The sequence below is a fragment of the Melozone crissalis genome, unplaced genomic scaffold (assembly GCF_028551555.1).
Source record: "Melozone crissalis strain CALT ecotype California unplaced genomic scaffold, PUWL_Pcris_2 ptg000027l_1, whole genome shotgun sequence".
NCBI classification, from domain to species: Eukaryota; Metazoa; Chordata; class Aves; order Passeriformes; family Passerellidae; genus Melozone; species Melozone crissalis.
In genome coordinates, this window is record NW_026535805.1 from 78,510,884 (window position 1) to 78,526,756 (window position 15,873).

General features: G+C 36.4%; 1 protein-coding gene across 2 annotated transcripts in view; it reads right to left on the reverse strand.

Moving 5' to 3' along the window:
• Window positions 1-2,977: 2,977 nt before the first annotated feature.
• The window catches only part of FAM135A (family with sequence similarity 135 member A), a 79,437-nt gene continuing 66,541 nt past the window's right edge, over window positions 2,978-15,873 (reverse strand). For both annotated transcript variants that reach the window (XM_054279325.1, XM_054279324.1), the window contains 5 exons: window positions 14,633-14,730; window positions 9,284-9,435; window positions 8,284-8,394; window positions 5,154-5,267; window positions 2,978-4,411 (listed from right to left, as the gene is read on the reverse strand). In XM_054279325.1, the coding sequence (XP_054135300.1) occupies window positions 4,206-4,411; window positions 5,154-5,267; window positions 8,284-8,394; window positions 9,284-9,435; window positions 14,633-14,730 (681 nt within the window). In that variant the 3' untranslated portion in view covers window positions 2,978-4,205. The remainder of the gene's footprint in view (window positions 4,412-5,153; window positions 5,268-8,283; window positions 8,395-9,283; window positions 9,436-14,632; window positions 14,731-15,873) is intronic.

Below are 15,873 nucleotides of genomic sequence, written 5' to 3' on the forward strand. Positions count from 1 at the left end.
ATGAGTAACACCTGAGTTCATGGAGTGGCGCTCCATGAATAAGTACATAATTAAGTACAGTTAATGTTTTGAATATACCAACTTTTGCTTTTTGTCACTTTTTAAACCTCTCCAGCTGACAGTGTTCTTAGATGAAACAGAATTCACTGTCCACAGATACTAACCTGAAGATGATAACTTGGAGATCTGAATATAAAATATCATTTTTTGTTCACATCTGAAAGCTTTAGGAAAGTAAATCTTGGTAAATTAAAGAGCAGCAGCACTTCCTGGAGTTTATTTGAGCTACATCTGGCAATGCCTACACACTGAAAGTAATTAAATTTAACTGACTGCCTTACGAGTGACATTTTCCCTATCAGCCTTTTATAACATGGTTAATTAGACATTAGAGACTGAAAATAATGGAAAACCTTTCCTTTATTCTAACAGCAAGATGCTGGTCCTCTAGATCAGAGAATATAAAGACAAATGCAGAAAAAAATGCTCTGCCTGAAAGCAGCAAGGAGAAAACCTAAACAGATCTTGTCAAAGTTCAAGAGAACTTATTATTTATGTCTTCAGTACAATAAAAACATGAAATGCTTCCCTTAAAAAAACTTACCAAGCTGTCTGCAGACACCAAGTAAGCTGTGCTCCTAAACTGCTTAACACATGCCATGAGAAATCATACATGTATGTATACATCATACGTACAAGCATGTTGAATTTCAAATTATAAGAATGAAACAGCAGTGAAAGACTACTGAGGTACTGTTTATCCACCTAAAAATTAACTGTTATCAAAACATATTTCTCATCTTTATTGTATTGCTGTAAAAATTCACTTGTAACTCCTGAATTATTCATTCCTAGATCTTTTGGCTAAGGAGGTAATACATCTTAACATTGGTAAAAACAACTGCAGCATACACCACAGGAATTTTCTACTTTGTGATTAAATGGACTGTTTTCTTGTTTTCCTTCCTCTGTTTACTGATCATTTATCTCTTGCACTGCAGCTTCCTTTGCAAGATGACATAAACAATATTGTATTTAGCTTGGCTGTTCTAAAAAGTGGGGAATAAAAGAAATATAAGACTTACAGCTAGCACAGAGCTTGCAGCAGGTCAGTTCAGATGAGCCAGATGTACTGGTCTTGGAGACTACCTGGAAAGCACCACAAGCAGCACTGTCCTGGGCAGCACTGATACTGCCTGAATGCCCCCTCTGCCTCTGGGACCATGTCAAGAACCTTGGTTATCTGAACAACACACCTAAGCAAATAAACACCAGGGCTAAGCAAATAAAACCAGCTTGGAATCAAGGTTGTTTCGTGGTTACAGAGTAAGTTTTCCATCCATGTCAAATCTCTTGGCTCTGCTGCAAATCCTGGTGATTTCCAGTATAATATGAACTCTTTTTCCAAAGTTGTTGCAATGCCTAGATTTACAGTGAGAGAAAGTTGAGTTTGTATCAAGGACTCAAACACAACCCAAGGAATTAATTTATATGCAGAACATGGAAACAGAGGTTCAGACACTATGTCATTTTATGCAGTGATCTCCTCATTACATCACTGAGAGCTTTCTGAAGTAACAGCACCAGCCTATTGCCTTCAGGGAACAAGAGGCTGACAGTTAAAGGAATGGTAAGACCTCAGTTCTTACCTCTCATTCTGTAAGCAGCACAATTCTCTTTGAAGCAGCTGCAGGATACCTGCATGAAGGAGAGGTCACTATCTCTAAAGGAAGATGAAGCCCTCATTCAAACAGAAGAGTGGTGAGATGGTGAGTAGCAGCACTTTGGAGCTTCTGCTGCATCAGATGACACTGACTTATGTATACACAGGTCTGTATTTAGGTCTGGGAACACAGCAGGAGTAGGGGGGAAATGCCAGGCAACACATGCACAGTTGCCCACAGTATCCCAGCCTGCATGTGCTGTTCAGGGAGCAGCTGCAAGTGACCACACGTTCTGTGAGTGCATGTGAACCTCCTACGCTTCAAGGACATGTTGGGGTCATCACAGCTCTCACTGTGGTCAGATGGCACATCCTTGGGGACTTTGGGATGTCAAACAGCCCTCACACAAGCTACAGTACTGAGAGGGCTACCACTCCACACATAGGGAGCAGGCAATAAAAATTAAGGAAGAGAGAATGAATGCCCTGTTCATTGTGATACTTACACGCAAATATCACATGATGTCCTGAACTATCCATTTTCCTCAAAGAACAAACCTAATTCAGACTGCTTTAAATAGACAGGACCTACTGTTACGTTACCACCCCACTGCCCCCCCAAAAAAGAAAAAAAAAAAGAAAAAAAAGTGGATATTTCTGTCATGATACTTTTGCTTTCCTGATCACAAAAACATGCTTTACATGTTCTGGTTTCCAGAGACAGAAAGCAACACAGACATTTTTCAATAGTGACAGAACCATTTAAATACTTGTTTCTTAAACAGAACAGTTTAAAGTCTGAATTGTGAATCAAGGAATATTTTGTAACTTCAGCTCCCTTTAACAGCTATTCAAAGTTGAGCCAGTAGCCAAATCCAATAATAATGTTAAATAAAAGCCAGTTGAGATACAAAAACATAATTTAAACATTTAGAGCTTAATAGCAACATCATAATACAAAATTAAAAACAAAAATAGGCATTTTTATATTGAGAATGTATTAAAGAGACCTTTGTGTCGTAATGACTTGCCTAACACAACACTAATAAAATACTCTGCAGTGTATACAGTGCTGAACTGTAGATGCTCAGATACTCATTTCAGCATCTTCTAAGTTATAGGGAACCCTCCCTATGTATTACAAAGACAATTATACAACTTTCCATATCCAATGCAAAATCATTTTATCTATTATTAAAGAAACTTCATCTATATATAATCACTTAAAGTATTATTGCTATATTAATTTCAAAAGTACAAAATTATTAATTATATACAAAAAGCCTCCCCAGAATTTTGGTAATTAGCAGAACATTTCAGTTTCTTTAATTGCTTTCATTAGAGTAATTTGTTCATTTTATTAACACCAGATGCAATAACACAATGCTAAAAATAAACATGCATTATACAACAAATTTATATTTTTCAAAAAATGTTCATTACAATTAGTGTACAATTAGTGAATGCACATATAACTCTTTTCCCCCACCTTTAGTGAACTATTGTTTGAAACAGAGAAAAGGGAAGGAAGAAGAAACCAAACAATGCTGTTCAGCACCAGTAGAAAGTCGGATCTTTAACATTCCTGTATATCAAAAACATTTTATCTGTGTCACTAAACAGGTAAAGTTTACAATAGTCTCATTTGAAGATGTATTGATTTATATTTACAATACTTTATAGTCAATAAAACATTTTAACAATATTTAAAAATTGTTTAAATTCATAAAAGTATTGCAGAAATTTATAACATTTACTTATTTTAAGTATATACAAGGAAGTCCACGTAAAATTGTCCATGTTCATCTGAAGAACTGACAGAGTAAGGAACCATCTTAATACAGTTTGCAAAACCCCAATTATTTGAAGGCAGCTATCATTGAACATTCAATATCCTTAGTTGCCATTTAATTCTGAAAACAAAAGTTCCAGTCTTAAAATTTGAGCATGTAAACTAACATGTTTTTGAGATCAGCAGAAAATGTGTTCCCACAGGCATAACATATTTAACAATGACAGTAATGATTTTGTAGAAAACTGTTAAGCTGTAGCAGATATAGTAATTTTCAAATATCCAGTATTTTAGCAGCTCATTGTGTTTCCAGTTAAACTTCCTACAGTGCTAAAATATGACAAGTGAACACGTAAGACATTGTTAGAATTTTAAAATCCAATTTATTTTTGGCATCTAAAGCCTCTTGTAAAATGTAGCCAAGTAACATCGACTTCTGTTGTCTGAAAGCCAATAACCATCCAAACAAAAATACACACTGTGCTTTAATCTCCAAATAATTAGGTACCCAAAATTAAGAAAAAGTAATAGAAAAGTAAAAAGAACAAAATAAAAAAATATTGCACAGTCACATTACCTAGAAAGTAAAGTTGATGTTAAAAAGCCCTAAGTGTGGATGATATAAATTATCTTCCATATAAAAAGTATAAATATCTCTTAAAATACAGCTGCAGCTATACTTAAACACCACACATTATTTGAATTCATCTTTTAATGAGGTAATAACCAAGTCTCTGACAATGCTTTTCTCTACTGAAAATATTTTAGGGCAGCAACAAGAAAGAATTTTTCTAAAAATATTTCTGAATCAAGAACAGCAATGTGTGCAGCTCTCCCTATGAGAGAATCTGCTGTATTGGGTAATGCATTAATTACATTATAACGAACCAAATTACATTCCTTGTTTTGAAGAACTGGCAGAAGCAGGTTCTGGATCATTTCAGCATAAATTGGTCCTGTAGAGGAAAAGAAAAGTTGTACTGTGTGAATTGCCAGAAACTAACACAATTCTTTGACCTTGAACTCAGAATGAACACATTTCAGAGTAAGAGAAGTAATGAAATGTGTTAGGCTGTGGTTCTGTTAAGATAGAATATAAAGAAAATTTAATTTCCTCTAGAAATGTTGGAAAAAATAATGTGAAGCTATGCATTTTAGTATTTGTACATTTATAGTGAGAATGTACTTATCAGTATTAATTTATTATATTACATAGAAGTTATTTGTCAATATATATGCAATTGTGCTGGGATATCTAAACAGTAAGTACAGCAACTGACCCTAACTGATTATGGAAAAATTACCTTTTTTCCAGTGCTATTATTAAGCCACAGCTAAATACAGCCCAGAGCTTGATGCTACAATTTGATATCCTCAAGAATCAAAATTATTTGTCCTCCCTGTTCATGAAATAGTACATCAAGGGCTGTGTCTATCTCACCTAACTCTCAGCAAAGTCAGTGAGCTAGAAACCTGTTCAGTGTCATCTCCATCTGCATGTAACAGAACAGGACAGAGACAGAAAGCAAGTCAGCCTCCATGTGGATTTTCTCCCTCTACTGCTACTACAAAGTAAGCCCAAAGTTTCTAACACATAATAGAGATGCCTCAGTTAAGCAGCCAGAGTTAAATGGGAGGAGATTGATATGTGTGAGGTTTTAACCTGAGTGGTTTGTTTATTTTGTAGATATTTATTACCTGATTGTTTATCCTTTAAAGCTGTTTTACACATCTCAATGCGAGCAGAGTGATAAGGAACGTAACGATCCTGCAGAGATCCTACTAACACAATGTTTTTGAAGTAATGAAGACCTACAAGAAAAAAGGAATCACTTATAGCAAATCCTCTGGTCTATTGTTACTGAATAATTAAACATTTTACAATTGATATTGGGCACTAATTTATTACAGGATCTTGCACAAAAAGGGAGAAAAACCAATTTTGACAGGTACAGCTACAAAATAATGAGTTGTTTGGTACCAGCCTTTCCTCTGTACATATTTAATCGACATGGCCATGGCTCAGTTTTAGAGTTTCCCATTAAACTGAGTATGGTTCAAACCTTCATCTTGTCTCTTAGGAATACAGTGGTTGGTTTCTGGTGATACAGAAGAGAGCAAAGCCTCCACATGGCTTAAAGACACCTAAAGATGGATGGTGCCTTGTTTTCCCTGATGTTTCAGACAACAGCTGCATTAGAACTCGTGCCTAGACCAAGACACACATGATGCAGCCCACCTAGTGCAGGTGCCTCTCTAAGGCACTGCCTCACTGTAAGGCTTAACCAGCTCAAGTGCAGGTGCAGAATCCACCCAAAACAACCTTGAAGTAGAATTAAATCTTTATAACTAAATCCAGGCTTCCTAATTCCTGAACAAGCATGCTCATAGTAGAACAATGCAAATGCAGGAACCCCCAGTAATGACAGTGTTACAGCCCTTAAAGACATTGAATTGTTACATTTTCTCTAGAAAGCTGCAGCAGATTTCTGGCGCTGCCCATCTGCTCTAGACCAAACACAATGGAGCACTTTAGGAAAATAGTTTGCCTTAGAACAGCCCCTTCTGAATATCATATTTTAGACATAAGTATCATCAATCTTTCATTATGAATAAGTGTTTGATCAAAACCTTCAGCAGGAGCAAAGAAAGTATATAGGGTATTTCATAAGATAAGTGAATTTTACTGTTTACCTATTCTTTATCCATTTTGGGGTTAAGCAACAGGATGTGTTTAACATGTATGTTCTCCAGCAAATTTAAAATCTGGAGTCACAAGCCACCATACAACTATGTAGCTGAGACCTTGACCCTCAAAGCACCACCTTCTGGATCCACAGCAAGTTTTAGGTTTTGCTGCCTTAGGGATTTTCCCAGATGCAAAGCCAATGTCCAAAGACGACACCACATTAAGCAGCAACAGTTTCTTCATTTTAGACCCCTATTTAACTCTATGATACAAAAATGAACAGAAGTTGCAAATTCAGGGCTACACTTCTCAAAAGTATTGTCAATCTCTTGCATGTACCCTGGGGTTAAGTGACTTCTGGAAAGAGTTATGTTTAGAATCACTGTTGAGACCAGCACACAAATTCCCTGTATTGAGATTCTGAAAAGAGGAGTTGTGCAAGTTGGGGAATCCCAAAATGCCTCTCACCTTGTGTCTGAGAGTCAAGATTAGCCAGTACTGTATACCCACTGAGTCAAGAGAGAGATGGCAGGACAGAAGCAGGCCTTGTACAGATATCAAGAGTTAAAGGCACCAACACCTACATTGTACAGACAGTATATTAACTCACCCCTCAAAGGAAAACTTTCTTCCTTCTCTATGAGGGAAGCATAAAACTTACTTTCTTTTCTCTCTATGTAAAATCACTAATTTTTAACATCTCTTTCTCCTGTCTCCCTCAGCCTTTCCTTCTCCCTTACACTGACCTCACAGAAGGACCAGAAAACAAGATGGAGTAGCTGAGTCTGTGGCCCAAAATACAGCTCTTTCCATCTCTTTGGCAAGAAGGAAAAAACTGAGCCTGGAGACTTTTATATTCCTTCTACCATTTATGGGGAACAAAGTCTGAAATGCATATTATGACTCTTGAGACAATGCTATGCAGGTCTTTCAAAAATCCTGTCATATAAAGGTCTGCCATCAGAAAATGTGTCACCTTTCTACAACAGACAATAGTACTCCAATGACAGTGTCTCTAGCCGTGTTGAGATACATACACACAAAACCCATGGAATATGAATTTTTTTAAAGCCAACTATTAATTAATCTGATTATGTCTTAGCAGGGGTCCCACAGTCTTACTCAGCATCCAGTGTGTAACTTCTCACATAATGTCTATTTATATTCCAACATTTCTTTTCAAAGAAAGACAGCAAGACTAGATTGAGTTCACCTTTAAATAGCAATCCAGCTTTAAATATTACTGTATCATCAACAAAATCACTTTGTGGTAGATTCTGAAGAGAAAAAAACCCCAAGTTTTTCTAAAATAAATTCTTGATCAATATTCCTATCTTACGATTTTTCTTTTTGCTCCTTCCTTATTATTTTCTGCTTCTTCCAGGTCCTTCTTCCAAGCACCTCAAGAGCTATATCTCAGTCTTTTCCTGCCCATATATTTGTACTTGGTTGCTTTTGACAAAATTCCAGCCTAGAAATACTTTGATCCAGGAGTGTGCCTGGATTTTTCACAAAACAGCACAAGCATCTCTGGCTCCACAACTGCTTGACTGACACACATTCACATACATCTGTCAGAAACTACCCCCCTGCTGGCACATTACCCACTGGCAAAACACATTCTTGGCCAACAGTTGAAATAAGGATATTCAACCCAGAGAAAACTGTATGAACGATATAATTGGGAATTTAGCTATTATGCTAAGTACAACTTCTCCTTCCTTTATGAAAATAAGGTTTTGTTTTCCCTGACCATCTTAATGAGGTAATAAAAGATTTATAGTATAGATAAGAAAGGCATATACAGGAACAGATAATCCTAAATGCGTATGAATGTACTTGACTCGTCACCCAGTGGCTCATAGATAGATATTTTAACAATGCCCTATTTATCTATTGGTATAGTGGCTGCACTCAAATTCTGCTCATTAGTTAGGAAGGAAAGTCTCAAAGTAATATCCTACCTCTGCAACAGAAATGGTTCACTGCTTACTTTATTTGAAGAATACAGGACTTAAGTAACTCTTAAATATTAAAACTGAAACAGGAGCTTTTTGAAAATAAAGGGGTTTTTTTGGGTTTAAATTTACATTTATACGCAGTTGCCTTTAAGAGATAGGAAGCATTAACAAAGCTTACCTGCTTTTTTACTAAGTTTATATAAGAATGTCTGTCGTGGATCTGAATGGTCTCGACATGTCAGCTGCAATAAAGAACCAGACTTCTTCCATTTCTGCATAAACCACAGTCCTGCATTGTTAGGTACAACATGAGTATGGATCCACAATAAAATATGAAAACTAATTAAACACTCTCAGATGTTAATTTTACTTTTTATGTAAGCATTGTCAAGCTCAGAAACAATTTAAATTTTCATTTTCTTTCCTGTCTATCTACACAATGAAGCATGAAGGCCTTTATTTCAACTAATGTACATGCCTGCCCACAAAAAATAACTTCCAATAAGTGTAAATACAGTAATGTTAGCCAGAATATACACATTCTATTTCAATAATTTGTATAATATTAGAACATCTTGATGTTGAAAAAACAACAGGCATTACTTCTCCAATTTCTAAACTGAACTCAATAAATGTAACTTGGAAAAAGGAAGCAGAATCTTCTCACAGGAATGCCATAGTAGAAAGTTTTGTTTGGTACTACTTTCTCTTTATGAGTCAATAATAATAATAGGTGGCTAACTGACTTTTCAGGAAATCTTGCCTCCCTTGCCATGCACATCTGCAGAAACACGCTGCAGGTCGTAAGGCATTTTTGAGAGAGAAAAGACACAACAGTTTAGAATTATTTTAATGTATCTTATATAATTGTTTGACAGGTTAAGTCTATTCAAGTTCAATTTATTATAAATTCAGCTCAACAGATTAAAACTGGAATTTATTTATGCTGCAGCAGAAAATCTGACCCAAACATACTGGAAAATACTTAAGCCAATCTCCTCTTGCACATCCTTTTATTGATACTTTATTTTTATAACCCTTCTCTCTGCTTATGACAGTGAAATATGCAGTTTCTCACAATCACAGTAATGCAGAAATGTGCACCCCACATGAAATCGCTAAGTTCATTTCAAAGACAAGATTTCCCCTAAACTAAAGCTACTGAAAATAATATTCACCTGTATTGACAAGAGCACTGCTGTTGTAGAGGGTGCCAAGATGTGGTCCAGACAGAGACAGGAAGGTATGAAGTTTGTTGAGGTAATACTTAAATCGATGTCTTGTGAGCACTGAACGGATTATTAAATTACCCAGTGAGTGTCCAATAAAGCTGTTAAAGAGAAAAAGCAATAGAACATGGAATTTTATAACAGGACTTTTTTTCTTTTCACAGAGAAAAAGAAAACTGGTGTCATGAAAAGGGCATAGGAAAAAATTAATGAAAAGTTTCCATTCAGACTTGTATTTTATGTCATTCAGGACACATAGCTTGTCCATGTCTCTCAAGCTCCACAAACTCATTAGAAACATGTTTTGAACTCCTCCAGAAATATTTAATACAGCATTTTTGAAAAGCTAACAAAACCAAACTATCCTTCCACCAGCATCTACCACCCAAATCCAAGATTATTTCTGGGTTCATTTCCCTTAGCACCAACTATTAAGAAAATATTTTATGAGCCATGCATGACTGAAATCATCATTACTTTGGCATGTGATGGCACTCAATATGATAAATGTATGAGCATTCCTGAAACAATCTAGTGGAGACAGATTCCAAAGGTAGTCCTAATAGGGCTTAAATGAACCTGATTATTTAAAAACAAAAGCACCACCTCAGATCTGCTTAGCAGACTGACCAAAAGAAGTGATTATGAGTTTGAGCAAGCAATTGAAGAATATGTCTCTGTCAGAACAATCATACTTTTAGGTGTTTCCCTGGTTAAACAATTTAAGGGAAAGACAGATGGAACTCTTTAGCTTCCTGTATCTAAAGATAAATATTACTTAATGTGAAGTGCTTACTGTCATATATGCAAGCCTATATAAAGCATTTCTTTAAAATGGACACTACAAAATTAAGCAATTCTAGTTATTATGCTCACAGATCCCTGCTGAGATCAGGCCCACACCAGGCTAGGCACTGACTTAAAGAAGACCAGATTCAGAAAGTTAGAAGGAAAAAGTACCTTCCTGCATTACAGATGCAACCCCAGGATATGGTGAAAACAGAAAGCCATCCAAAATTATGTACAGTAGAACTATCACTGCTGGATCACATACGTGCTACAGTACTATACCTCTAGGATCCTCCTTCCTGTTTGCTCTGTATCACTACATTCATCAACAAAAGTGGCTAAAACAAAGCTTCCTGCAACATCTGTGTAAAATACAGTGCTAAAAGATTACTTGACTGTTTAAAAATTGGAAAATACCAATTTAAAGGTAAATAAAAAAATTCAAACAATTGGTTTAGAATGGCAGAACCACCCGGAACTCCTAAACTTGGAAATAATTATGCATTTCTGTAACAGAAAAGGGGGTTTTGTACATTATTAATACAGTGTTTAAGCATGCATGTATATTCTTCTCAGTTGCTTTTACTACTAGATTTCCAATATTATTTGTATGAGAAGTCCTTTGCTTGAGCTTGCTATATTTGCCTAACTAATTTTGAAATGAAAGATTATGTATCCTCTGTGGTGTCAGCACAACAGCAGTGCATTTGCAAAACAAAACACTGAGCTGCTCTCTTGAATACTAAAATTTAAAACTATTCCACTGGAGGACATCATAAAAATCCACACAAGAACAATAAAAACACAGATTTCTTTAAGAAGTAGTAAATGCACACAGAAATTGAGTTGATCCCAAAGATGATCTGTGTGATGGAACTGCTTTTGAGTAAAACAGATTGTTTTCTAAAGAAGATCTGAATACTAGCAGAGATACTCTCTTGACACGTCTCCTACAGTTCAGACAGTATTTACTAAAAGTCATAAGGGGATAAGAAACTCTTATACTGTACCATAACAAAGGGCATTTTCTGTGAAAAAGCAGCAATCCATCTATCAATTCTACCATCCCTAAGAGTACAGTCATACCTAACCAAAACTTCAGAAACATGGAAGATCCATTTTGAGGAAAACTGGGAGCTCACAATCAGCTGTGTGAATGTACCTCAAAGACTAAACACTTGTAGTTAATTTGAAAAGCCTTAGAAATATAATAAAGGTTACAGTAATATATTGTGATCCAATTCAGATACTTAGGTGAACCCAAATTAAGCCTTAAATTTGTTTTTTAATAGAGAAAGGTTTTAAAAATTGCTCAAATCAAAAAGGGGAGGAAAAGGAAAATCCTTCAAATAGGGTCTTGAAAGTGTAAAACAGGAGTGCAATCCATCTTACTCATGGGATGCTCTGAAAAAGCAATGAGCACTAGGTGGCAATATTACTATCTCCTAAATATATCATTAACACACTGAAGATAACAGAATTACAGTTTTTATACATGCTTTATGATACAAGTCTACCAATTCAGATCATACTAGAACATCAGACACAGGAAAACCTCATCATTCTGTGCCAATAAACAAAAAATCCTGTCCAACTATAAAAATTCATGGAAGGAAGAAAATCAATTAAGATTCATAATCAATGAGGCGCTGAAACAACAAACAGATGATTTAATATATGCATAGCATTAAAAACTTTCGTTGTTTTTTTTATGAGCCAGTGTTACTTAGGGAGGAGGATGACAAGCTGATTAATCTGTCTGAGGTCAGAGTCCAATACAAGTCATCGGAAATTTACCTAAGACCTTACACGTGCAAAATGTTTCTGAAACTACCCTGTAAGAGCAGGTGCTTTATTCCCCAGCTGCCTGGTTACCTCAGGACTTCCATCCTCATAGATACTTAAAACTGGAATGGGTATGACTGAGCAGTTTGACACGCTTCAAAGCTGCATTAACTTTGATGGTGGCATTAGCTTGACTGGTCCAAGCGACCTCCAGATGTCCCCTCAACCTAAAGCCTCCAGTGGTTCTTTATTAAACAGTTCTCTTGTAAAGCAAATTGCATTTGTTTTGAATCAAGCTTCCAGCTCATGCTTGCTCCATGCTTGTTGTGAGCACAGAGATTTTGCTGAGAGATGAAGGAACGTGTTAGTGAATTGCTGCAATAGCTGGTATTAGCTCTGCAGGTACCAAAAATGTTTACTGAAGCTGACACTATGCCAGTGGTACAGGGAGTGTCTTTCCTCAGTACAGGAATGTAGCACAGTAAGTGGAATTTCACCATTACTTGAGAGGATGAGACTCTGCATTTCTCCGAATACAGGGCAGAACCTCAGAACATCTCTGGACCTATCTTGACCTGAGCTGATTTTGATTTATTTAAGCTGTGACAACAATCATCTGCCAGTGAACTACCAAGTCAGGTCTAAAGTTGTATTCGTTCCACTACAGTTTCTATTAATAACAAGTAGTTATTCTTTGTGGCCTGAGCAGTGTATCAGCAGAATGAGGTGTGGTGTGTATGACTGCAGGTACAGGTATCATATGGCAGAGGTCCCCTATGGTCTATTAATGGTCACTGCAGGAGCACAGCTGTGTAACTTAGGAGAAAAAGTCAGTATTAGGGATAACAGAGATAATGGGAGGGGAAAAAGAGTAAATGGGAAACAAACGAAAGAGCATACGTGCCAACTGGACATATAGAAATATGAAATTAATCTATCCAGACCCAAGGCCAAGGAAGCTGGAACTCCCACCATGAACATTACTGTCCTTATACTGAAGCCTGCGATGCTGATGTCCAACTGCTTAAGCAAGACAGAATCTGACCATCTTAGGATGCTGGCTTTTTTTGCCACACAAAACCACAAATTTGGAGACTGATGTCTATTTTGACTGGTTATGGAGCAACACTCATAGAGAGAACACTTCCTTTAGGAGATGGGGAGATTTTTTGGAAAGAGACCAGCATCATTCAGGACACCACAGATAACTACTACAAGGGCTGTTTTTTACAGTGGCATAACCAAAATGAGGCAGGAAAGCATTGGCTTCTTGAGCAGAGGATTTCTCAGCAGTACTTTCCCAGGCTTTCTGGGTCGGCCCTTCAAGGCCTTGCATAGAGGCACATGTCCTTCTAACAGCTCTCTCATGTAAACATTCTCATAAGAAAAGCTTAAGTTGGGAAATGAAAACTTCGGCTTCAGTAGGGCCCAAAACAAGTACACACCTTAAAAAGGAAACTAAAATAAAAATTCCTAGGTTTGTTTTTTTCTTTCAAATGACAAGTAACAAATAAAAGTGAAGAATATTTACAAATCCAAAGTCTTATGAGAGAAGCAAACCAAAAGCAAACAAGAGTTCAGTTCTCAGGTATAAACAATGAGAAGATAAGTGGGTGGGTTTGCTCATTACAGCCTTCAGACAGCAGCATGGGAGAGAAGATCCTGGTGTATGCTGGTGGGTTACAGATCTCTCCCAGACCAAGGGTGTTACAAGGGGTATGCTACACCATGTAGCCTGTCAAACAAAAGTATGATCACACAGTGCTTTTTAAATTTTTAAATCAACAGTTTAGATAAAATTAAGCATGTCAGATCTTGCCTATCTCAAAACAGAAACATTTGTTTAAATATTATTATTTTTAAATGTTTAAATGTTTTAGGTGTTTCCTCCAGCTGAACAAGACCTACCAAACACATGTGAATGCACACACTTGTCAGAAACATATGTGACTAGCAAGTCAAAAACCCTTCTGGATGTATAATTTGAAGGTGCCTAAACAAATTGATAAAGTCAGGCTTGAATTAGGTCTTTTCATCTATTGATGAGCTAACTCCAGCAACACTGCTGAGTTTGTAAGGTAGTCTGCCCAACTGGTGCACCCTAGTTTGAAAAAATAAATGCAATTGGCATTCCCTGGAAGTAAACGTAAAAGAAAACAGGAGTGCATGGACTGTGGTGAGCCCTCTAATAAGATGTAAAACATGTTCTTTAGCAGATGAAACAATCAGAAAACATAAAAAATAATGAAATATATTTTCATGCAGCTGCCCTTCAATGTCACAGGTAAGAAGAAAGTGCCCTGTAGGAGTGACAAGACAGTCTGCCATGTCATACTGGGTGAAGGGACTATAGAATCAGAAGGAAGCTAACTTCATCCTGGCATAGTGCTATTACAGGTTCCTTTGACTTTCTCAAAATACTGTCTGTTTTTCTGCAGAACTCTATTATGCAGAATTTGTGGAAGCACAAGGCAGCAATTCCTTAAATGTAATGCTTAACCTCTGCCCTAAAATCACCAGCAGATGAGCTTACAACATTGTTCAGTCTTCCTTCATCTGGCAATTCCCTCTCTCTCCATTGTCCTCCTTTCCCCTACTCCTCCCCCATCCCAAACTGCTTTTTCTCATCTTTCTTTTGACCTGCTCCTGAGCATCACAGCTTAAAACAACCCAGGGCTCTAGTTTTTAAGTTTATTTCTGTAAATAGTATAGAACAGATATTACCTGATTTTTGAAAGGGGTAGATTATAAATTTGTATATACTGTATAATTTCATCTAAAAGGCGATCTGTCATGGAATCAAAATCAGCAAAGGTATCATTCTGTAAAATAAAAGAAATAAAAAATAATAACTGTATTTTCTAATGCAGCAATATACATTCTGCATTCAGACTGAATTCTTACTCCCCAGTGTTTTGATCGACAGCACACAAATAAAAGCATTGATATTAACTCTGAATACAAACACTACAGCTAGTTATTATAAACTTTTCATGTCATTTTCTTGTAACACGGAATAAAGTGATACACATTTTACTGTAAGACTACTTTCTTCTAAAACACCAAAACAAATCTTAACATTATACACCCAGCCTTACTTCTAAGCTGTTCTCTACACTTAAGATTAGCTGTAGTGAAACAGAACCAAGCTGCATATTCAGAATTATATCACACTGCCCATGAAATAGAGATGAGTTAATTACTGCAACAGCAGCCTACAGTAATACCAGTTAATCAAAATGAAACAAACAATCAAACAAAATCCTTAAGGCCTTATCCTCAGTTCATAGCTGATTCTCTCCAATGGTCAGCAGTTAAGAAATTACAAGAGATAGGCAAAGCCTGCCTAGAACTTTTCAACACAAGTTCCAAAGGATCTGTGCTAAAATCTGTAGTGTTCAACATATTGGTAAATGATCTGGGAAAGGAAAGAAAGAGATGAAAAATGACTTTGTAGACAAATCTAAATATCCAGAGTAGTCAAATCTAGAACCAACCAGAATTTCGCAAGAATCTTATACTACTGCATGCCTGGGTGATAAAAGGGCAAGAAATGCAAACAAATGTTACACAGAGAAAACCAGCCCTAACTGTATATGCAAACAATAATCTACATGTCTGTGTTGCATATAATCAGCATGTTAGGAAAGCAAGGAAAGAAAGTAGCAATATAGCATTTTGTCATCTTAAATGCCCTGTCTAGTTCTGATCATTCAGTTTAAATGACAAGAAGTTTCAAGTGGGCCAGGACGGGCACCATGGAAGAACAGAAACTTTTCATGTCTAATTGTAAGAAATAATAAATGGACTAAGTCTCTTCAGTTGCATCTTGAGGGAGAAATTGTACTTGCTTATAAAATATCTGATAAAAAATATTATAAAAACTGAAGCAGTGAATGAGGAATGAAGAATGATTATCAAGTATTTTTTCCAAAACAAACTGTAAGGTAAATTACTTCCATTTC